The sequence below is a fragment of the Charadrius vociferus genome, unplaced genomic scaffold (genome assembly GCF_000708025.1).
Source record: "Charadrius vociferus isolate BGI_N301 unplaced genomic scaffold, ASM70802v2 scaffold196, whole genome shotgun sequence".
Classification (NCBI taxonomy): domain Eukaryota; kingdom Metazoa; phylum Chordata; class Aves; order Charadriiformes; family Charadriidae; genus Charadrius; species Charadrius vociferus.
The window spans coordinates 3,287,499-3,311,802 of NW_009648953.1; the positions used below are offsets into that span (position 1 = coordinate 3,287,499).

The 24,304-nt window shown below is 37.2% G+C and overlaps 1 protein-coding gene across 1 annotated transcript in view; it reads right to left on the reverse strand.

The window, feature by feature from the left end:
• Positions 1–1,160: 1,160 nt before the first annotated feature.
• Positions 1,161–24,304, reverse strand: part of SLC41A2 (solute carrier family 41 (magnesium transporter), member 2) — a 50,217-nt gene continuing 27,073 nt past the window's right edge. Inside the window, exons 8-10 of the mRNA XM_009887425.1 lie at positions 13,610–13,741; positions 12,556–12,704; positions 1,161–1,894 (exon numbers count right to left, since the gene is read on the reverse strand). Coding sequence (XP_009885727.1) covers positions 1,709–1,894; positions 12,556–12,704; positions 13,610–13,741 — 467 coding nt within the window. The 3' untranslated portion in view covers positions 1,161–1,708. The remainder of the gene's footprint in view (positions 1,895–12,555; positions 12,705–13,609; positions 13,742–24,304) is intronic.

Consider the following 24,304-nt stretch of genomic DNA (forward strand, 5'->3'; position numbering starts at 1 on the left):
GAGAATCTGAAGTTAGAAAGATTTTATCTTTCTCTCACATAATAAAAGACATAATACATATGATTCATTCAAACAACTATATTATCATACCTGTAAGAAAAAGCTTAAATAAAAGTGTTCAAATGAGGGAGCTAAAAGTCAGGCATCTAAATCCACGTGTAGGCACTGAATAGCTGGTTTAATTTTCAGAATTGCAAACACTTTTAACTTCCACGGAGTTTAAGGTGACCGACACCTATAGAAGTCCCATTAACACGTATCCACATAATTTAATTCATCTGAGTAGGTCCATCAAATTAAAAGGGAGGATTTATATGCATAAATCACATGACTAATGTTTACAGGATTACAACATATGCTGATATATAGATTTAGTTGTCTAATTTAAGTCTCAAAATTTAAAACTTTCAATCACAACATTTAAAATATGAGTTGTTTATTTAATTATGTATTTAGGATGTTTGCTATAGTCTTTTAAAAAGATATGCTGTGAGGAACTCCCACTAGATTTTAAAACAGAGCAATTAGTACATTTTTTCAAAGTAACAACAAGAGTCCTCATGATCAAAGTATTATTTGAAATATTGAGGTATGCAAATAAGAGAAATCATTCAGAAGCAGTCATTTTCCTTATTAACCGTATTACTTCCACAGTTCGAAAGCAGAAATCTTAGAAATGGATGACATAGATAGCTCTGGAATTTTCGAAGTTTACATAACTTCCTAAGTGTGTAAAAAAGAAACATAATTTTTCATATCCCAAGTTTTAATCAGGGATCAGTATTTACATTTGAATCAACACCTCTAAATACTTCATTAAAATTAGGATACTGGCCATCACAACACCATTAATATCAGTTAGTTAAACATCTTTTCAGTTGCTAAATGAAAATACACTTTCCACCACAAGGATTTTAATCATTCATCCATTATTATTGATCAGGTCAGTGTCACATTATTTGTCTTTACTATGCTCTTGTTCTAATAAATCACAACAGCAAAATAATTAGGTTGCTTTTTTTAGCACAAGGTGCTTTTCAAGTGTCTAATTTTATAAATGTTGATGGTCATATTAGTATACATAAAATAAAGTGACAAAATGTTTAGACAATCAGGGTTCAAATCACCATAACAGTTATTATTAATATCAAGTCTGAAATGGTCAGAGCGCTACAGCACTGAAATTGCAAGATAAGAACATATCAACTAATCAGGTAATGTCTATGAAACTGAATTCATCTGAGGTCTACTAACCACTTCTGTGGTAAGATGAAAATATATGCCCACTTTTTTCCTGGGGGGCCAAAGACAAGGCAAGCCATTGATTGGGTCTTACCCTCTTCTTCATCACCACTGAATGAGCAATTAGAGATTGTTCCGGTTTGCAATACAGGTAAGGAGCTGTTCGTTTAAGAGACCAGATCTTTAAAAAATTTAAAACTTGGTAAAGGATTGATCCTCATTGAGTCTACTCAGATGTTTTCAACTAGCAGCAATCCACCTTGGTTTCGGAGTAAAGGTCTCAAGTATCCTCCTAGTTCCATCCTATTTTTTAAAAAACAAATCAAACTAAAATCATTAAGGCTGTTTTATATCTGTGCCAACTTCATTTACTTATACGAAATGGAACAATCACTTTGAGGACCTTCAAGTGGAATAATTGGTCTTGTCAATATTCCAGGAAAAGCCATTGCATCCCTTGGAATAACTAGTCTCCAACATCACCATCTCTGTCACCAATGAGCCACAGAAAATGAAAACCTATAGCTAATAAGGCAGTTCCAAGCAGATCTCCCAGAGCAGTAAGATAAGGGATAGAAAAACTGTCCGGGTCTTTTCCTTTTTTCCAGAAATGGTGCACCATCCAGTCAGCAATCCATAACAGAGTGAACACCTACGGAACATTAAACAAACAAAATCTGTATTATTACCACTTAAGTTATACTGAAAGGAAGTCAATAGCCAACGTCATTGTCTCCTTAGTACTTAGCACTGTTGTATACAGCTGCTTTTGAAAATTATTTTCCAAAAATAGTTTTTTGAAACACTTCCCACAACTAGAAACGGGGACACTTGGCCAACTTCTCTCAATCACATGCACAGTTAGAAAGAACATATTGAATCACTGGCAGCATCCTTCACTGAGCCTATGCTTGAGGACTTCTGAAAATGGCAAGAAAAAGCAAAAATTCCAATGAAATATGTGACTGCACTTCTCACAGAAGACATCATTCTGTACAGTGAGAGTGTAGGAGGGCCTACAAGATCATTCAGAACCGACTCATGTTGCCTTAGAAGAAAACACTCAACACAGGCATAACTCTTGTTTCAACAGGTCTAGAACTGAGCTGAAATCAGATGTGATATAAAGAATACCAGGTCAGATTAAGAACACTTTCATCTGGATCGTATGAACTGCAGAAACTGGCCTAGAAGCTACTTTTGTGCGTGAAATACCAGCTTCAGTCCTTCTGTAATAAGGCACACCTGCAATATGTATTATGAAATTGCCACTCCAGGCTGAATTTGTCCCAAAGTAAAAGATTTCATTCCCAACTGTGACTGTCTGAACATTCAAGAGATTTGATCTTAATACCAAAGGTATGCATAATCATTAATCCAGTTTTAGAAAAGAATTCTTTTAATGTTGCACAGCTGTAAGATAAGGGATTCTGGTTCAGTGGAATCATGTGGTGTGGCATGGCATGAGATGAACGGAGAAAGGACCACTAACTGAGCTTCCATTTCTTCTTGTCTCTCCTAAGGACCTGCTTAAGATGAAATAAACACTCAATTTTTTGTATTTTTAGTTAATCAGATCTTTAGGAAGGGTAAACTTAAGAAGTTACTACCATAATTCATTTATTTAAAGTCTACTATGTACATTAAAAAGAATATGCAGTATCAAAAGTAGTAAATGGTACAAAATTCATATTTTATTTAGTAAACAATCAATTACTGGTATCAAAAGCATCTTTATAAATGTAAATTTATTTATAATTTATTTATAAATGTAATTTATTTACTGAAATATGATAAGATGGTTGCAAGACACTTCTCCACAATACCAAATACAGTAAAATGAATGTAATATAAAAAAAGTGTTGAAAAAGTTTCTCAATTAATTTTTGCTTTGCAAAAGCGTATGTTAAAACACAAGCCTGAATTTCTAATTAAAAAAAAAAAAGGAGGAGTATTTGCTTAATGAAAAATGCATGGCTTATTTATATAAACATATCTTCTGAAAAAAGAACACTGTAGTCTAAGCTAATTATGCAAGTCCTAGGTGTGCTGACTGGAATCCAAACAAATATATTTAAAACAGATGTTTTCTTTGGAAGATTATCAGATTCTTTGAGTCAGCTCCTTCTTCTAACAGAGACAAAGAGAGGCCTGTTTATAAAAGATACTGTACATTAAAATCTCCTGCAGGATGTGCACAGAAGACTCTGTGGCGCCCCACTTCAACAATGGTTATGCATGTTCTGTTAGAAGAATCATTGAACCGTTTAGGTTGGAAAAGACCTTTAATATCATTGAGTCCAACTGTTAACTTAGCACTGCCACATCCACCACTAAACCATGTCCCTCAGCACCACAACTACATGTCCTTAGATACCTCCAGGGAATGCGACTCCACCACTTCCCTGGGCAGCCTGTTCCAATGTTTGACAACCCTTTCAGTGAAGAAATTTTTCCTAATATGCAATCTAAACCTCCCTTGGTGCAAATTGAGGCCATTTCCTCTCATCCTGTCACTTGCTGCTTGGGAGAAGAGACCCACCCCCCCCTGGCTACAACCTCCTTTCAGGTATATGTAGAGAGCGATAAGGTCTCCCCTCAGCCTCCTTTTCTCCAGGCTGAACAACCCCAGTTCCCTCAGCGGCTCCTCGTAAGACTTGTGCTCCAGACCCCTCACCATTCCAAGAATAATTTATAATGCATTTATACTACACAACCAAATAGATATAGCATACACAGTTCAATTTAGAAGACACTATGCACTTTTGGCTTTTAAAAATCATGACATGAAAACCTTTAATTTGTCTATATATTTTCCACCCTAAAATAACTGACTTAGACTATTGGGAGAAATGGGTAGTTTGGAAATTAAGTTTTGTGAACTATCTCATATTAATTTACAGGTACATTTACACATAACACAAATTGTAACAAACCTGGCTTCTCTAAGCAATAGGAAAAAAGTTATAGCATATTCTATTAACTGATGCTTACGAAAGCGTATGATGGCAGCTGGGACCTACTGCGTGTGGAATGAGACTGCAGTTCTCCAGTCTGTATTTTGTTGAAGGAGTAATGCTATCACATCATGCACTTGCACAGCTAGAAATTCACTAACATTTAAGAATTACACAGATCAGTCATTGGAAATGGTTACTTATTTGGCTACAGTAGCTGGTGTTGCAAGAGCAATGTGACTTAAATCTTTAATGAGATTTTACTTCTCATCAAAGTTAAAAGGGAGCGATTAAAGTCATCAATCAACTGTTATTCTTGAAAAAAAAAGTAAGCAAAAGCCCTGCTATGAGTTTGTTCATTTTCAAAAGTAAGACAGTCCTTGAATTTCAAGTGGTGAGAAAAATCGCTCACAAAGATCTGTCAGAGGTAAAAAGAAGAGAAAAATAATACAAAAGACATTAGAAGACTTGTAACTTTAAGGGGCACAACACTTCACATTTTCTGGGATTTATCAGTGACCTATACTTATTTCAGCAAAATCACGCAGGTGGAAGAGCAATACAAATACTGTGTACTTCTACTCTGCACTCGTGCTATGAAGAAGAAAGCCTTCATACTTCAAATTGAAAACCAGCTGGGTTTGAGGGAAAAATAAAGGGATCAACATTACGGAAAAGCCTAATAAGATAGTACAAAAATGATATGTTTAGCATGAAATACTGTAGAAAACTGATAAGAAAAGTTTGTAAATATATGCAGAACCATTCAAGATGTAAGCTAGTATTTTAAAATTACATAATAAAAAGAGGAAGAGAACAATGAAGTGTTTTTTGCAAAAAAGAGATGAGTAGTAGTAGAATTATGAAAGAGAGCCCTAGGAATTCTTCCAGACTGAAGAATTAAATAACCTTGAGGTTTAGGAAAGGTAAAAAAATAACTAAATATCAATATATATTAAAAAAATATAAGAAAAGGGAGGCACTCTATAGTCACTGATCAAGAAAAAAAAAAAAAACCCAGAGCAAGGATTGCAAAAATACAAGCAACACTCCAGATCTTTTGATATTTTAAAAGGAAGATCATGCCAAGTTATTACTCTTCTGGAAAAAATTACAATCAAAATTGAGGAAAACGAAACTAAAGACATCATCAGTTTTAAACTAACAAAATATGAAATAAGTATCCCAATAATGACTGATATTTTCTATTTTTAAATGTGTATTTGTAAAAAGACTTATTAGTCACATCATTGTCAAAAAAGGTCCTCAGAAGACAGAATATAGCAATGAGAATGAGAATGAGGGAGAGAGGGAGCAAGGAAGGGAAGAGGAGGAGTGAAGTCTTTATCAAACCCTAATGATGAAGAATCTGAAATTAAGGAGTGTAAGGACACATACCATTTTGTACAACAAAGGACAGAAATAGAGAGTAATTCTTAACATTGAACTTTCTGATTCAAATTATGAATATCAGATTGAAACTGAAATTGAATATGAATGATGAAATAAGAGTGAGCCTCACTACTTAAAGCTCAAATCTTATGATTTCAAGAATAGAAATGGGAACTTTATACACTACAAAGCAGTTTTTTTCCTTTGTTATTGGGCACATAATTTATTGCCATTCTTTGCACATTTTTAGATAAAAGTAACAAGTTTAGCTAAGAAAAGTTATTTTAGGTCTTTTGCATGTAGTAAGGACCCCTGAAAGCTACCTGCATTTTCCCATGTAATTAATTCCTCATGATTTCTGAAATGGGAAAAGAATGAAACTCTATTATTTAAAATAAAAATACATAACTCCCTTCAAACATTCTTAATACTGTCTAAGCTTCCTATCGCCTAATTGATATGTTGCAGGTTGCTATAATAGTTTTATTGTTTCTTTCATCTGGGATAACCATATTTCATCAGTGAATTCATGTCAAATTTACAGTGATAAAAAGTATAACATTCAAATGCATACTATTTGTAAAACAGGTTTGAATCTTTCATGTTTATATTAGTTTATACATTGGTCAACGTGATTAGTGAATTCCAACACCAGACTGGAATGAGAAAGTTTAGGTTATATATTTGCACGTTTTTGTCACAGAGGCATTATCAAAAGATTACTATAAGTTTAGTATGTAGAACCAAGACCTTTTAGCAGTTTATTTAGCATGCCTTTGATGGATAGGATATCCTGCATGCTACTAGCACTGCTTTTTCACCTTAAACTGTTTCCATGTGAAGGTGCATTACAAAATAGTTTCATTCTGTTACTTCAGACAGGAAACACAGATGCAAATAAACTGTGGTAACCTCTTTTCAAATCTGTTTTAATTCTGCTTTACTCTCAAACTTATATTGACTCAAAATTCACCTATAATCTAACCATGACAAGGTCTGGTAAAATTACAGCATAAGCACTCTTATAAATCCAGAAATTCAAAGCTAAGTTGTTGTGTTTGGTTGGTTTTTTTTAAACTATGAGTGAAAAACCCAAGGATCTCTAAAAACTGGGTGTCCTGACTCTGACATCATTCTCACCAATTTATCATATAGGTAATCTCATGGTTTTGACCCTCCATTAAGTTAATTTTTAAATTATCTATGACATTTCTCAGATTTTAAAGGGCTTTTGATGTCTTCGTGTGAAGCTAAGCAGTAACTGTAAAGCACTCGTAATAGATCTACACTGAATTTAATTGCTGAATTTCCATTGTCTACAGCTAGACTTCTGTAGTCAAGTGAAGTCTTAGAGTAGGATCTACATATATTTTTCAAAAGAAATCTTTTTCCAGTGTCTTCTCAGGTAGCATATCTGGTGTGTGTCATGTCCAGGGGAAACAAGTCACTATTTCCTCCGAACATACAGAGATTTCTTTCAACGTCTGGCTGCAAAGAAACCACTGAACAGCAAGTTGCTGTTGTTGTTCGTGTTGTAGCTAAGTGTAGCTGCACTACAGTATCTAAGTACCCAGACAGCATAGCATACATTTATGTAAGACGAAAACCTCATCTACACAAAAACAAGGATACCATTTTATCAATTTTATTATATTGATGTAATTCTGTGGGAGGGAACTTTTTTTTTATTTCACAGCTTGAATCCAAATTCCTTTGACTGTCTTCTTGATTTCTTTGTAGCTTTGCCAGACACCCCAGTTTCACCAAGACAGTCCTAATTTCAGGCTGTTTGTCAGCTGTCTGAATGAGGAGCGCAACCCAGACCATTAAGTGTTTGGATATGCTCAACCTGCGATAGCTGTAGCACAACTCTGTGAGTCATGCTACATACATAAGGACTTGGAGCTCAGCCTTCTGGAAGCAAAAATGACATATCCCTGCTAACGACTTGATAGGAGCCAGACTTCTACCACAGACAGCAACGTGCCTGGAAGTGAAGAGGCAGGTGATACCCACATTCAGGTCCCAATGGATCCGGCAAGTCTGTTTCTTGTGCTGCAATAAGAAAGCACCGAACATGAAGAACTGTCCAGGTTTGGACCTTAGTTGCTGTATTTCCTTGAATCATGTAGTCTTTTTAGCAGTTATAGCTCTACATTTCAGAAGTAAATGAAGTAACCTTTCTTATTCGAAAAAGCACTATTTAAAATGCATCAATATTTTCTCTGTAAACACAACCTTCCTTATTTCTCTATAGAGTATACCCCATGAGTTATTTTTCCACATTGAAGAGGCCCATGCCATCATTAGAATCCTCACACTAGTGAGAAATCCAAGACTTTTTACATGTGAGCAGGACTTCATTATGAACACTGCTGAATTCTTGGGTTTCTATTACCCCAAACAGCCCCGAAGCACTGCAAAAGTTGCTTTAACAGCAGTAGACATCTGACCTTGATCAGATAAGGAGGACTGCCTTTTGGAATTACTTGTTTGCTTGGTAATAGCAAATAGCTGGGAATCTCCTATTGTTTGTTTATTCCCCGAGTCTTTAGCGTAACTGTGAGCTCAGATTTGGTTAGGAGGTGTGAAAATTCCTTAGAGGGCGTGTTAGTGGCTCAGTGAGAACTCGAAGAACAGAGGCCGCCTTTGAATGCTCAGAGCCCTGTGCCAAGACGGATGGCTTCACAGTTCCAGTGCTGCTCTCATTCTACTGCAGGTTGACAAGACAGAGGATGAAACTTTGCTCAGTGCTTAGCCTCATACAGTTAAAAAACACTTCTGCCTTTGTGAGGTATAAGAGGAGGACCGGTTTTCAACAAACATTGTCTTTGTCGGTCGAACGCCAGATTGTAACTGCATGTAGCACACTGGTATGTGCTTGTGTGTGATTTGTTTTTGTAAAATTTTCAAGAAAAGAGTGTTTCTTTCAAATAGAGGTCACTCACCAAATCCAAAACACATTTAAAATCAATATACTGCTTTTCAATAATGCACATCGGCTTGCCCAGATACTGCACATTGCACTATGTGAAGTACCCTATGTACTTACAGGGTATATCTTCCTCATAGTACTCTTTTTTTTTTTGTATTTTCCTCTGGCGCTGCCATTCATAAACACAGAACAGACTCCTCACTACAGAGATAATTCAGACCTTTTGAACTCCAGCCTAAAAGTTCTATTTGAATGTAGATTAATAAATATTTGGTTTACCCATCTTTATGAAAATGTAATTGTGAAATCCTAGCCTCACTAAAGTTAAAGGGAGTATAGCCTTGGATTTCAATAGAACCAATTTATAAATTTAATTGAAGAACATTTCAAGAATATGTATTCATTTGAAGAACAGAAACAACAGTACTGTAAAAGCTAGGAAAGTTAAAATAAAAGAAAATAAAAAAAACTTTCTGGGTTTTCTTAAGTCTGGAAACCCAGAACTGCTTTATTCATAGAGAATCAGAGATAATGCAGATCATAACACTGGCTACTCATATTATTTAAAATATCTTCATTTAATGATTTTTAGAAACAATACATATTCAGTGAAACTGTACTTCGTTCATACTATTGCTAACTTAAGTCATGTCGTATAATTACTTATTTCCCATAAATTTTTCAATTAAATGACATGCTGGGGAAAGAATATCTAAGAACAGGTAGGGAGAAGAGAGGAAAGAAGCTGGTAGGTGCGGGTGGTGAAAAAAAAATAACCAAACCATGAAAGTATCAGAATTGGATGAAAATTAAATTAATCATCTGACTGGAACTTCAGTAATATTGTATAGATCTTGGAATGCAAATAAATTCCATTTTATCACTTTGGGAAGAAGAATATTGATGTTTACAGGCAATCTGAAAAAGTCCTGTTAAAATGCCAAATAGAATTCATATATATGTTACAAATTTACTGTAAAGATAACGTGCAATAGCATAAAATGACAGAGAAAGACAGGAATATAATAGTCATAATTAATTTTTTTGTGTTAATATTTCCTTGATTTTCTTCAGCTTACTATAATATTCCAGTTCTACATTTGTCACTTCCCTAACCCCTTCCTCTCCATTTTAAACAAAGTCAAAGCTGGACAATTAGAGACAATAAACAGATCTTGAAGTTAATTAACAATATATTTCAGTCCACTGTAAAATATGTCATTAAATAAATTAACATCTTACAATAGTCACTTGAATTTTAGACAGAAAATTCACTTTGTTGCTGTTGTTGTTTTTTAATTTAGCATTAATTTTTTAACATAGTGGGGAAAAAATGTAAATAGGTGGTATATTGCCATAATCATTGTTCAGCTACCCTTTCAGCCCCCCAGCTCAATATAGATAAGGAATTGGAAAGGACAAAGTACTGATATCAAACGTACTCAAACAGAGGACTGCCCATAATTAACTCCCGCCTTTGGAAATCACTATGTTCTATTAAATTATCACCTACCACTGCAAACATAGAAGATATAGCCTGCAAGCAGGCTTGTGATTTTTGACATCCATTTTTGTATGCCTTCCATGCAAAGTGAAAAATAAGTGCAAAGTCCAACGTATTATAAAAAAGGCCTAAAATGCAGATATCTCTCTGCTCAAAAGACTGACAATGGATTTGCTTTGTTGATAATTGAAATTACAATAATTAGCTATCAGGTTTTTTTCAGTTTTACAGCAGAAGAGGAAAACCTCTCATTGGGAGGATAAAATAGAAAAGAATTCTGGAAAAATGAGATCAGTAGATGTTGGCTTATGCCAAAAGAAACGGCAGCTTGAAAACTGTTCTTTGCTTGAAAACTTGTTCTATAACCAGGTGCATAGATGATGTCACTGAAAAAGGGGAAGAGGAATGAGTACAAATATTTAAGTGTTTTCCTTGAGAAAGGAGAAACTTAAAAGCACGCAACTCCATGAGGGAAGTGCTTCAGACCGACAGGTAAATAAAATATGTTCAGTATTTAAGGGTTAAATCAAGAATCATGTCTCTGAACAATTGAAATCTGCTCAAATTAGAGGTATGCAAATCTACAATAATCACCACTAAAAAAATACCAGAATAATTAAAATGGGGAAAAGTATTAAATATTTTCAGAAGGTGTTAAAAAAAGCAGGGTTCCAAATCGTAAATCTGTCAAGACCCATGAGAAGTTACAGTGTGCAATACTGTTACACAGTTTCAAAGTAAATACATCTCAAACTGTCTGTTATGGCTCAAGACAAAAAATAAAAAGGAAAAAGTCATCCATAAAAGGAAGCGGAAAAAAAGAAAAAAGCTATATGTCTGCTTTATAGGTGAGAAATCAAGAAAATCAGGCGTGACCTTATGGACTGCAATGGAGATGCACAACTGCAAAACTGAATACTCTAATCAGACCTTGAATTTATACAAAAAGCTTTACGTGCATATTCTGGGTCTGAATTACTGGGTGATCTGAAAATCCTGCCCTAATGCCTTAACTTGGTTTTCAGCTGAACTTCTGCATTTCTCACATCTTACCCTCTCCTTTGCTGCTGAAGAAAAGGTTTGTATACCTGAATATATTTTGATTGCGGTTCTGTGAGCAGGAGGGCTGTGTGGATTTCATAAGGATGTATGAATTCAGGTTGACTCCCACGTGAAATCTCTGAAGTCTAATGGCTGAAATCACACTGAAGTCTTACCTTCACCAGGGGCATTAACAGGGACTCTTTCACCAACCTGTTTTTGTTAAACTTAGAGGAACTTAGCATCACTAAGAGAGCTGATACTTAAAAAAACTTGACTGAAAAGGGCCAAAGGATTCAAAAGTTATTGGAAAGGACAAGCAGAACAGAGTGAAGGAATAGTATCATTTCCTCAGGAAAACACATTATAAAACAAGTGATAAGGCTGGAAACTAGGAATATTGTGTAAGAGGAAAATGAAAAGTAATTTATGACTTTTAGCATGACATTCTCACTTGCAAAGGTTGGAACACTACCAGTTATATTCTACCCAAAAAGTATAGAATTTGCATACGAAATTACAATAGTAACAGGTTTTGAAACCTATGTTTACTGAAATACTGCTGTGATAAAACAGAAAAACAATTCAGAACATTAAAAATTATATTTTTTTATTAAGGCCTGACTGATGATAATGTTTTTTGTATTTTGAAACTAAACTGGCCTCCTTTTTAGAAGCAGTGTGTGTATTTAACTTATGTATATTTCAACTGTATTTCTATTGTGTAACATGAACAGTCAATTTTTCTTTTTAAGGTACAATGAAACATTATAGTCAATTCAGCCAGGTTTTAGCTAAAAAATGGCTGTGGATTTAATAAAAACATTTCATTTTGTATTACTGATTCCTCCAAGTGACATTATTTCATCTTAAGACATTGCTATTTCAAAAGGCATCTTTCAAGAACTGCCCTTGTTGGGTGTGAACAGGCCACTAGGTAAAACCAGCCAAAATAATGTAACAATGTTTAACAATTAATGCAATTACAATTTCTTGTACAGTGATTGTTGTCAGACTAATTTTGACTTTAAGAAATATTAAGAATGCCCCAAGTAAGCCATAACATTCTCATCTACTGCATATTTGACAATGTTAATTAATAGTAATGTGAACCTCTTTAGGAGATTTCTTTGAGAATTTTCCTTGATGTATTAATTTTCCTTGTCTCCATTTCCCCTCTAGATGATTAAAATGATGGGGACTTTAGATGCAATGGTTCAAAGAAGCACGTGAAAGAGAAAGCATAAGATGCATGACTGGGAAATAACACAGTCAAGTGTCTTCAGAGAAGCATTCACAATATAGATACACCTGTGTAAGCTATATACATGTAGAGATAATTAGGTGCTTCAAAACTGCACTGAAAGCCTGTATTAACACATACCTTCTTGTATTATTCATGAGATTTCAGAAACCAGATAAAACATTATTTTCTTCAAGAACTTAATTTTATACAAGCATTTTCAAGTTGTATTTGTTCTTACCTGTAGCAGAGCTGCAAACAAATATACTGCTATAAAGATAGGAGTTAAGGAAGTGTGGCCGCTTTTCATTAAGTGGATAGTGTACAAGAAAATCAGGTGTCCAGGAATCACCAAAAGAAGCAGAACTTGGGCTGATTTGTTATTTACTCCTACAATAAAAAAAAAAAAAAAAATCCAAAATTCAGTTGAGCTCTTCAATTACTACATCAGCTTTTTATTAATTTTAATATGAAAAGCAGTTTTGGAATTCCACAGGATTGACTATTGTGGAACAGCAAGTATTATTTTCTGCTAAAAGACTCCTTGAGGATTTTCACATGGGGGAAAAAAGCTACTTTTAGTGTCTGCCCGAAAATTTAAGCAAGGCCCTTCCAGAAGAAGGTGCAACCTATCTGCTTTCATTCTCTGCTCATGTAATACTATCTGCTTTTTTGAAGCTGCAGTAACCTGCTAACGCCTTCCTAGGAAAGAGGATGTTTTGGACACCATATTCAAGACATCCTTAAAAGTACCCTATATTTCTAAAAAGTAATCCCATATTTCTCATTTTCTCATCTGTTCCAATTCATTTCATAAATAGGAAAGTGTAATACATGCTGTTGACACATCGCATTTCATCACAGTTACTACATTATTGGGAAAGAGGCAATACAGGGGAAGAATAAACTGTGAAGCAAAAACCTAGAAAGAAAATGGCAAATGGGAAATGGAAAGCAGGGACTTGGCTTAGTAATAATGTTAGATTTAAAGTAAGAGGAAATTGGTTTGAACTTCTGGAGTTAAATGGGAAAGGTTAGGAGTAGGTAAACAAGCTCAGGAAAGATGAAGGTTGAAATCCTTCTGAGTGGGTATCATAGAGTCCTGCCTCATCAGTCCCTATCTGTGACCCTTGACAGGGTTACACCTTTCCCTGCGTTCCTCTCCATGCATTGCCTCCTGCAGGGGTTTCCTTGTGATTCTCACAGGCAAACAGCTGCAGGCAAAGGAAACCACCCAGGGGGGAAAAGAGGAGACACGAGACAATAGTTTTAACAATTAACTGACTAATACATACCTGTACCATAATAAGTTCTGCATGGATAATAGCAACCCTTGGCTTCTTCTGGCAGTTCTCCAGGAATGCTATGTAAATGGAGGTAGGTAGAAATTCTGCTAGCTTGAATAGCTACAAGATTGCCACCAATACCTGAAATACAAAAAGAATAAGTGGTAAATTTTCAAATATTGTTTTCCTCTAGTAGGCAATATTTTTGCAAATTCACCAGCTTCCTCTATATTTACCACAGTCTCCTACATACAAAAGTAAAAAAGAGAAACATTATTAGAATGTATATTAGTTATAGGCAGGCTAACACCAAGCACTAAAATAAGTCAAAAGAATTGAGCTACAATTTGGTGTGTCACTGGATATTTGGAATATCCATATTGGAAATCTGAATATTTGGAAATCAGTTTTAATTCAGGATAAGTGCAAAAGATTCCTCCAAAAGATTCAGTCTGCTGCTGTCTCATAGGTGAAGCTCCCTTTTATTGCTTCCTCTTCTTTGGAAATCCCTCTTGGAACAACAGAGGTACTACATAGTTGTGCCACTGCTGGATTGCCCTACTAGGTCAGTATTGCTGGCAAGTATAAATAACACAAAGCAGATGCACTCACTACCACAAGCATACATGCAGATTTCACACACAGAGTCACAGGGCTGGGAAAAGACTTCAAGAGCTAATCTATCCATTCCCCTTTGCCACAGAGCAGGATTAACTATAATCTTCTACCATTCATAATTCAGTTTGAAAGGACAAGACGTGTCTGAATAACTGATTTTTAAGAGAATGGTAGTGATGGAGATTCTACCCGTCTCTCCGTGACAACTGTTGATATACTTCCCATTGGAAAAAAGATTTCTGTGAAACAATTTCTATGAAACAAACCACCCTATAGTGCAAAGAGAAGTGGCTGGCATTGTTACAAAGCCACTGTCTATAATCTTTGAAAAGTCATGGAGATCAGGGTGTATCCCTGATGACTGGAAGAGGGCAAATGTCACACCCATCTTCAGCAAAGCATTTGACAGTTTACCACAGCTTCCTCCTAAACAAACTGGTAGGTCACAGACTGGATGGGTAGTTTCTGAAATGAGTAGGAAACGGGCTAACAGGTTGCACTCAGAGGGTAGTGACCCATGGTTTTTACTCAGGCTGGCCACCTGTCACAAGTGGGATCCCCCAGGGATTGATACTGGGCCCCGCACTGTTCAACATCTTCAAAAATAACCTGAATGATGGGATTGAAACCACCCTTACTGAGTTTGCTGATGACACCAAACTGGGCAGTGAAGTGGACACGTCAGAAGGGAGAGCCATCTTACGGACAGACCTGGACAGGGTGGAAGAGTGGGCTAGCAAGAACACTATGAAGTTTAACAAAGACAAATGCAAAGTCCTGCACCTGAGACAACATAACCAAAAAGCCCAGTACAGGCTAGGATCTGTGTGCCTAGGGAGCAGCCTCGCTGAAAGGGACCTGGGGGTCCTGGTAGATGAGATGAACATGGATCAGCAGTATGCTGCAAAACGGATCCTGGACTGCATCCATCTCTACTTGCAGACACAGAGACATGATCATCCCACTCTACTCAGCGCTTGTCAGGCTGCACTTGGAGTACTGTGTCCGATTCTGGTCCCAGCAATTCAAGAAAGATGTGGACAGACTGCAGAAGGTCGAAAGGAGGGCCACGAAGATGACCTAAGAGCTGGAGAATCTGCCCTATAAGGAAAGACTGAAGGAGCTAGGTCTTTTCTCCCTGGAGAAGAGAAGGCTCAGGGAAGACCTCATCACAGTTTTCCAGTACTTAAAGGGCAGATACAAAGAGGACAGAGAATCTCTTTTCACAAGGAGCCAGACGGAGAGGACAAGGGGCAATGAGTACAAGTTGCACTGGAAGAGGTTTCAATATAAGAAAGAAATTTTTTACAGAATCACAGAATTACAGAATGGTTAGGGTTGGAAGGAACCTCTGGAGATCATCTAGTCCAACCCCCCCGCCAGAGCAGGGTCACCTACAACAGGTTGCGTAGGATGGTGTCCAGGCGGGCTTTGAATGTCTCCAGAGTGGGAGACTCCACCACCTCTTTGGGCAGCCTGTTCCAGTGCTCCACTACCCTCAAAGTAAAGAAGTTCCTTCTCATGTTAAGATGGAACTTCCTATGTTCAAGTTTGTGCCCATTACCCCTTTGTATGTATTAATAAGATCCCCCCTCAATCTTCTTTTCTCTAGACTAAAGAGACCCAAGTCCCTAAGCCTTTCTCCATAGGAGAGATGTTCCAATCCCCTAATCATCTTCGTTGCCCTTTGCTGGACCCTCTCCAGCAGTTCCCTGTCTTTCTTGAACTGGGGAGCCCAGAACTGGATGCAGTACTCCAGATGCGGCCTCACCAGGGCAGAGTAGCGGGGGAGGATGACCTCCCTCGACCTGCTGGCCACACTCTTCTTGATGCACCCCAGGATGCCATTCGCCTTCTTGGCCGCCCGGGCACATTGCTGGCTCATGGTCATCCTGTTGTCCACCAGGACTCCCAGGTCCCTCTCCACAGAGCTGCTCTCCAGGAGGTCAGCCCCCAACCTGTACTGATGCATGGGGTTATTCCTCCCCAGATGCAGTACCCTACGCTTACCCTTGTTGAATTTCATAAGGTTTCTCTCTGCCCAACCCTCCAGCCTGTCCAGGTCTCACTGTAAAGCAGCACAGCCTTCTGGCGTGTCAGCCACTCCTCCCAGTTTTGTGTCATCAGCAAACTTGCTGATGGTACACTCTATCCCTTCATCCAGATCATCAATGAATATGTTGAACAGGACTGGGCCCAGTACTGACCCCTGAGGGACACCACTTGTTACTGACCTCCAACTAGACTCTGCACCACTAACCACAACCCTCTGAGCTCTATCTGTAAGCCAGTTCTCAATCCACCTCACTGTCCATTCATTTAACCCACACTTCCTAAGCTTGCCTGTGAGGATGATGTGGGAGACAGTGTCGAAAGCCTTGCCAAAGTCAAGGTAGACAACATCCACTGCCCTCCCCTCATCCACCCATCTAGTCACTTCATCATAGAATGCTATCAGATTAGTCAGACGAGAATTTCCAGTTCATTCACTGGAACAAGCACCCTAGGGACGTGATGGAATCCCCTTCACTGGAGGTTTTCAAGACGTTACTGGACAGGGTGCCAGATAACCTCATCTAAGCTCCCTTTCCCACAAAAGGTTGGACCAGATGATCTTTCGAGGTCTCTTCCAACCTAGGCTGTTCTATGTTCTATGAATTTGTACTTCAATGAATAGAAAACTAAACCAGCTTGTTATACCTACATTATAGAATGCAATGGCACTAGCATAAAATTTTCCTATTGTTATTTTACTCTAGAGTTGTCTACTTGCATATCAAGCATACACTTTTGTGGGTTTTTTTCCCCAGATGCTTTACATAGCAATTGGCTGCTCTGAGAAAACATGATTAGGCAGGAGTAATGCAGATCTTGTCCCCACTTAGGAAGGAGAAAGTCCTTGTTTATTGTAGTTGAACTGATTTGTTTATCTGATGCTTAGGCTTTTGTTTGGTTGCAGAACAAATATCTGTGGTCACCATAAGACTCTATGTGTGCTTGCAGCCCAGAAGGCCAACCGTATCCTGGACTGCATCAAAAGAATTCAGATGCCTTCCAGCATCTGAAGGGCACTTACAAGAAAGCTGGAGAGGTACATTTTACAAGGGCATGTAGTGATAGGATGAGGGGGAATGGCTTCAAACTGGAAGAGGGTAGAACAGATACTAGGAAGAAATTTTTCACTCTGAGGTGGTGAGGCATTGGAACATGTTGCCCAGGGAAGTTGTGGATTCCCCATCCCTGGAAGTGTTCAAGGCCAGGTTGGATGGGGCTTTGAGTAACCTGGTCCAGTGGAAGGTGTCCCTGCCTATAGCAGGAGGGTTGGAACTAGATGATCTTTAAGGTCCCTTCCAACCTAAACCATTCTATGATCCTATGATTTTATTTGCAAAATTCTTTTGGCGAGTAAGGAGTGGCTAAGACAAAGACCTAATACTGAGAACTCAAAGAAGATTTCCTGCCTCACCACTGCTGAAAGACAATTAATGGCAGAAGCTAACAAGGAAGTAGGACTTTTAAGCAAAAATCTTCAAATACAAATCAGGAAATGAGGTATTAGAAAAAATGATAGTTTTGGCAGAAAGGCCTGTTCATCAAATTTACCTACGTTTTCCCAGTCAGAAGATATAGGGAAAAAATATGAACTACCAAAAGGTTGAGTCAGTCTTTGCAAAGAAAGTTAAAATAGCAGTAGCTTTTTTCAAAGTACAGAAAGAGAAGTAAAATAAGGGATTTACATAAACTACAAAAGGGGTTTAAACAGATTTTTAAAAATATAAGTAAGATCCAAAGTCTGTCTTTTGACTGAGAACAGTAAATTTGAGACTTCTGACTAATGAGAGTAAGGTATGGAAAGGGAAGCAGAGATACAATTAAGGATCAATGGACTACATTTGGATGGGGATCAGATAATTTCTGTGACTGAATTACGAAAAACCTGTTATGTAAAACAGCTTCTTAATAAAGCTACAAAGCTGGGGATGGTGCCATATGACTAGAAAATATGAAATAGTTTCTGCTTTAAAAAGAGAGGATAAAAGCAATCTGGGTAATTACAAGCAGGCTGACAACTGATATGACTGATATATTCAAAACAATATTAAAAGAAAAAATTCATAAACTGTTCCCACTATCCCCATTTATTATAGCACTATGAGAAGGAATAAAAGACAGAAATAAATAGGGCTTTTTTTCAAGGTACGCTTTGAGGTTTGTAGCAATGCAACCACAAACCATGTTGGCACAAAACCACAGATTTCAAGTATTTCCTAGGATGTATGCAATTTCCTCTTGTGACTGATAATTATCTGCTTCAACAAATTCAGACAATCAGAAATAAGATAAAATATCTGGACCTCTTTAAAAAAACTTTCCCTTATAAATAACAAAGGAAACTGTGAGAGAAATGAATTAAGGACAATCGAAATTTGCCCATTTTAAATAGCAATAAAAAGACTGTCTGGACAACAGAGACATAAAAGAAGGTATGAGATTGGTTGTCAATCCTTTGATGGGTAGCTATTAATCAAAAATCTTTTTACTTTTATAACCATTGTTTAGAGAAAGTATGTCCCAAGCCCTATTGTTCCTGTAGATACCAAGAAAAATGAAGGGAAAATAGTAATAGTGATTCTAAAACAAAGTGCACAGACATGGGACGCTGGTAAAAAGGAGGCAATATCTGCTCTGCAAAGGAAGCTGACACACTAACCAAAACAGCCAGTGTGGAGTGTGATTTCAAGAGGTGCAACACTCTCTTTTCTATTTTAACTACAGCTAAGTTGAACATATGCAATCTATTTTAGCTAACTGGAAACGCAATATTCATATGTTAAAAACCATTATTTTAAATTTCATTTGTTCTTGGTCTCAATAATCTACTATCAGTGGAATGTGGATATTTTTAAACTCACAGAAGACAGGCAGGTGCATTGAAGCGTAAAAAGCTTCTAGAATCCATATATCCTGCTCAGTCTCAACCAGCCGACAATGTACGGTGATGGGCAGCAGCAGTCACACTGTCTTTTCGCTCTGTCCACCCACCTGCCAATTCTTCCTTCTAACAATTTTTGAACATTTGGGCCAATTTCAACCATGTCTGACGGAAGGATTCCTATAGATACTACTACTAACTATCTCCAAGTATGGTTAAACAAGCTATCAAAAAGGAAGCATTGGGCAGGTAAATAAAGAGAAAGATTCAAACCCGTGCCCTCAGTGAGACAAAGACAGTAATATGAGCTGCATAGCTAACAGTATAAGCGTGCCACCTGCCCAGTCAGCACCTAGCTTGGAGTGAGGCATGATGCCTCTTGCTCATCCAGTAGTTCAGTGACACAGAAGAGAAACGATGATGTTGTGGAAAGCAGAGGGACAACGGAGAGAACGTCGTGAGCAGTGGGTATTGCAGAGACACAAGGCCATAGGGAACCTTGGGGGTTGAAAAGGGCTACCTGGTGCTCTAAAAACTCTGATGCAAATCAGCATGGAATCAGGTTTCGTTGTTCTTCTGGTCGTAGAATGACTTGTATAAAGCTGTGCTTGCATTGAATAACTCACTTCAATATGTACAGCGATATTCAGTTTGTTTTATAACAGCAGTTACTGTGCATGCAAAGTTATCTCAGCAGTATTAGATTAATCAGGTCTCTGCAAGAAGCAGAAAACAGATAAAATTGCGTAGGTTGACAAGATGTCAATACACAAAATTGACAGCTTTTCAGCATCCTCTGAATGCACAAAATGGTTGTGTGCTCAGTAGCTGCTCATATTATGAAACTCTCTGCAGAATTTTATGAGGACTGTTTCCATCAATGTTTAAGTCAGGAATTTTTTTCCTGGAAAACAGTATTTCAGTCATCATAGCAAATACTTTTATAATAAAGGCTAACTTTGTTAGCTTCTTTTCATTCTCATGAGAACTATAACACAGAGGAAAAGAATTTCTTTCAAAAGTAAAAGCCTGAAACTGTTACTGCATTCCTTTCAGAACAGCAGATGTGTTTAACTTCAATATGAGAGTGCTACTTTGTCAATAAGCAGAAGAGACATTGTCTGCTAAAGTGTGAAGGATGTCAAGTTGACTTACAACATTAAAAGAAAATTGAGAACTTCATTATTTTCTCGAGCCAGTTAAAGGCTAAGCAAGAATAAATACTTCTTCCGAATATTGTTATCACAGTTATTTTCTGTCTAACAAGCACAGAAAACCATATTCAATGTAGAGCCAAAACCACATCGTGTATTTGCGAATAGGCCTGCGGGCATGATTCTGTTAATCATTATCCGGAAAAAGGACTTTTTTTCTAATAATAGAAGTAACCATGTTATTCTGAAAACCACATTAGAAATACTTTATATCAATGCATCTTAAAGAATATTTCAAAGCAAATCTGTGTCTCATAACCCTCACTGTAGGTAAAAACAGAAGTTAAGGGAAGCTGGATGGGTGTTGCTGATGCAGACTAGCCTAAGACTATCCAATGTTCTGGGTAACACATCGGGCTGCTTTTTTCCTCAGATCTTACACTGCACATTTTGATAAACAGGGTAACATTTTCCAAGGGAAACTGGGAGGAGTGGCTGATAAACCAGAGGGTTGTACTGTGATTCAGAGGGTATTGGATAGGCTGGAGAATTGGGTCAAGAGGAATCTCATGGAGGTCAACAAGAGGAAACTCAAAGTCCTGCATCTGGGTAGGAATAACCCCATGCACCAGTACAGGCTGGGAGCCAACTATCTGGAAAGCAGCTCTGCAGAGAAGGACCCAGGGGTCCTGGAGGACAAATTCACCATGACCCTGCAATCCATCTTCACAGCAAAGAAAGCCGACACCATCCTGGGCTACATTGGGAAAAGCATCACCAGCAGGCCAAGAGAGGTGATGCTTCCTCTACTCTGCACTGATGAGGCCACATCTGGAGTACCATGTCCATTTCTGAGCTTCCCAGTACAAGAAATGGACTTACTGGAGTGAGTCCAACACAGGACCACAGGGACTGTAGCATCTTTTATATGAGGAGAGGCTGAGTGCTGTGACTGTTCAGCCTGGAGAAGAGAAGGCTCAGGGAGATCTTATCAATGTATATAAATACCCGAGGGGACAGAGGAAGACAAGGGACCCCGGATCTTCTCAGTAGTACCCACTGACAGAACCAGAGGCAATGAGAAAAAATTCATACACAAGGTATTCCATCTGAATAGAAAACCCCACGTTTTTTTTTGCAGTGAGGGTGGTGAAGCACTGGAACAGGTTGCCCAGAAAGTTTGTGGAGTCTCCATCTGTGGAGATATTCAAAACCATACTGGACACAGTACTGGACAACCTGGTCTAGTGGACCCTGCTCAAGCACGGGGTTGTACTACATCTCAAAATGTCTCTTCCAACCTAAATGATTCTGTGTTTTTATAAAAAAGTAAATAAATCCACCTCTTCCAACTTTATTTCAGCTATGTTTCAAATGAGCAGAGTGAGCACTACTTACTTACTGCTTTCGAAGAAAACCTGTATCCAGGTAACCTTAGAAAGGGACTCTAAATTTTGAAACTAGAGCAGAGAAGGTACTTGTCTTCCTGTGATTTTCCAAGGCAGCTGCCTGTCTTTCAGACACTGTTGGGAGCCCCTTGCTCAGGGTTTTAGTTTATCTGCAGGCCAGGCACCCAGAATCAAAGTGTTCCAAAGCCAACATTCATAGTAGATGCAGGCCTCTAACCTATCTGTAAATGCTCCATGGGTAGAATTGGAATAAATTGTGATGCAGTAGAGTAATATGACTACTATTCTTCCTCTCAGCCTCTAATTCAGTGCCACAAAGTATTGCCTAACTAAACATCACTTTGATAATTTGTGTTATCCCTAGCATATAATGAATACCTGATAGTCTTACTTAATATGCACTATTCAAAGCTTGGACTGAACAGAGACTTTCTAGCTTCCTTTCTGCTTTTCAGTGGTGCTTGTCACTATAAATCTGAGTGCTTTACAAACATTAATGCATTTATTTTTAAAACATACCTGTGAAGTGATATTTTTGTACTCTCTGGAAAGAGCATTTTTCAGTTTTGGATATCCAATGTAAAATATTTAAAGGTGTTTTTTTATTTTTCCAAATGTTTTAGTATTTAAAGCAGACTTCTCAATTATTTCATTTGTACCAATAAATGTTTAGTATTTCTGTGAGTTACATCCAGAATCTCTAATCAGGGATTCCAGAAAAAGAGAAGAATTAAATTATTATTAATTAATAAAAAATCTGGTTTAAAGTACATGTTTAGCACCAGGGAAGAACTGTATGATAGGTAAGAGCGATTTTCCAAAGCAGTATTCAACTACCTTTTTTATAAGGTCACTTTCTTTCCCATAGGTCACCATCTCATGCTTACTTTTTTCTTTTTCTTAAATATATATAAATGAAGAAAGGTTCCTGCAGAAAACTGCCTCCTGTGAAAGCACTGAGACCACAAGATAAACCCTACACACTCAGTTTTAATGACCAGTTCCATAACTGCTCATGAGACTGTAAAGAACAGTTGTATGATGTGGCACACAAATAATCATGTAGGAATGGCTAACCACATGCATATCAATCTATTGAGATCAAAGATTTTTAGCAATCCAGTTCTATGGAGCGAGATTAGCCAGCGACAGAATACCATGTTGCTTTCCCAAGCATCTACAATATAGCTTGTGCAATGGGACAAAAATTAATTAATACCCAGATAAGGGAAGAATTAGACCAATGCAATTCCCAACTTCATTTTTCTTGTAAATCTATCAAGAGAAGGAAGGCAAGAACATTCTCACTTTTGTGCACTCCTGCATATGATCCATAGTTCAAAACAGTCAGCTGTGCCAATTAGTCTTTCTAGAGTTCAACAACTTGCTCTTAGATGTCATTTGTATTACAAAAATGAAATTAAAAGGAAGGAAAAGAATCTCAGTTACAATAGTGACCAAAACCTCTATATTTTTGAATAATCGGATTATCTTTCAGAAAATTCAAGATCAATATTTGCCCTGACCTCTCTACCACTAACTTCAAAAAATCATGCTTTATGCAAGTAAAATACTTAGAATAGAAGCCTAGCTTAACTAGGGACTTTTTGTGTTGTTTTTTCATCCACATTTCTTCTATCTTCCTCTGCACTTTGTAGCACTTCTTTTAACACTTAAAAATGTTTGGGGGGAGACAGTTGGAAATTATTAGCTTTTCCTCTAGGGATGTTTCTTAAGAGAATTCTTTGAGACAATATTATATATGCAAACTCTTACATTTTAAAATGGAGTAGTTTCTGTTTTGTTTGCCTTACAAATAATTTCTTTCTTATACCTAATTAAAAATTGTTCCAATTGTCAAAAAGTGAAAATATTCTAGATATAATTTTGACATGAAAAGTAATAATTACTGAAATCTTGTAAAAAATGTAAAAGTAAGATATAAAAGAAAGAACACATCTCTAATAGCATAGAATATACAGATTTACCTGTAAAGGCTAGCAACTAACAAGTAGAAAAACTATAACCCAATAATGCATTGAAAATAAATATCCAGAATCAAACCCCTCCTTCTTTTTCATGTGAAAATAAAGACTGAATTATAAAGTTTTCATACAGTATAGGTGCCTTCTGAGACTATCACATTCTTTCCAATTCAGGATGCAGAAAAACTAATTTGCTACCCAGCCAAATTGCTCTACTACCATACAGGTACACTAATGGTTTCCCTTGTAATTTACAGAGGCAACTTTCAAATGCTCAACTGTCTGAGACAGTGGTTATCTTCTAATCAAAGCACTTCTCTGTTGTATGAAAGCTGAGAGTACAACTATGCTATAAGACATTAAGATATGAAAAGTTATTAAAAAATGCATTTTCTTTTTTGAGGAGGAGTGGTTTCTTTCCATATTCTCCAAAGCACACAATTTCCAGCAAAAGCTCTCTGAAAAATCTGAAAGTCTGTCATTCAATTTGTCCTACCAATAGATAAAAAGGTAAGGTTTGAGGAATACACTATATAAGCTTAACTTTCATCCCCCAGACAATAGACATTCAGTAAATTTTGTGTTAGAATTTCTCATATGGGTTT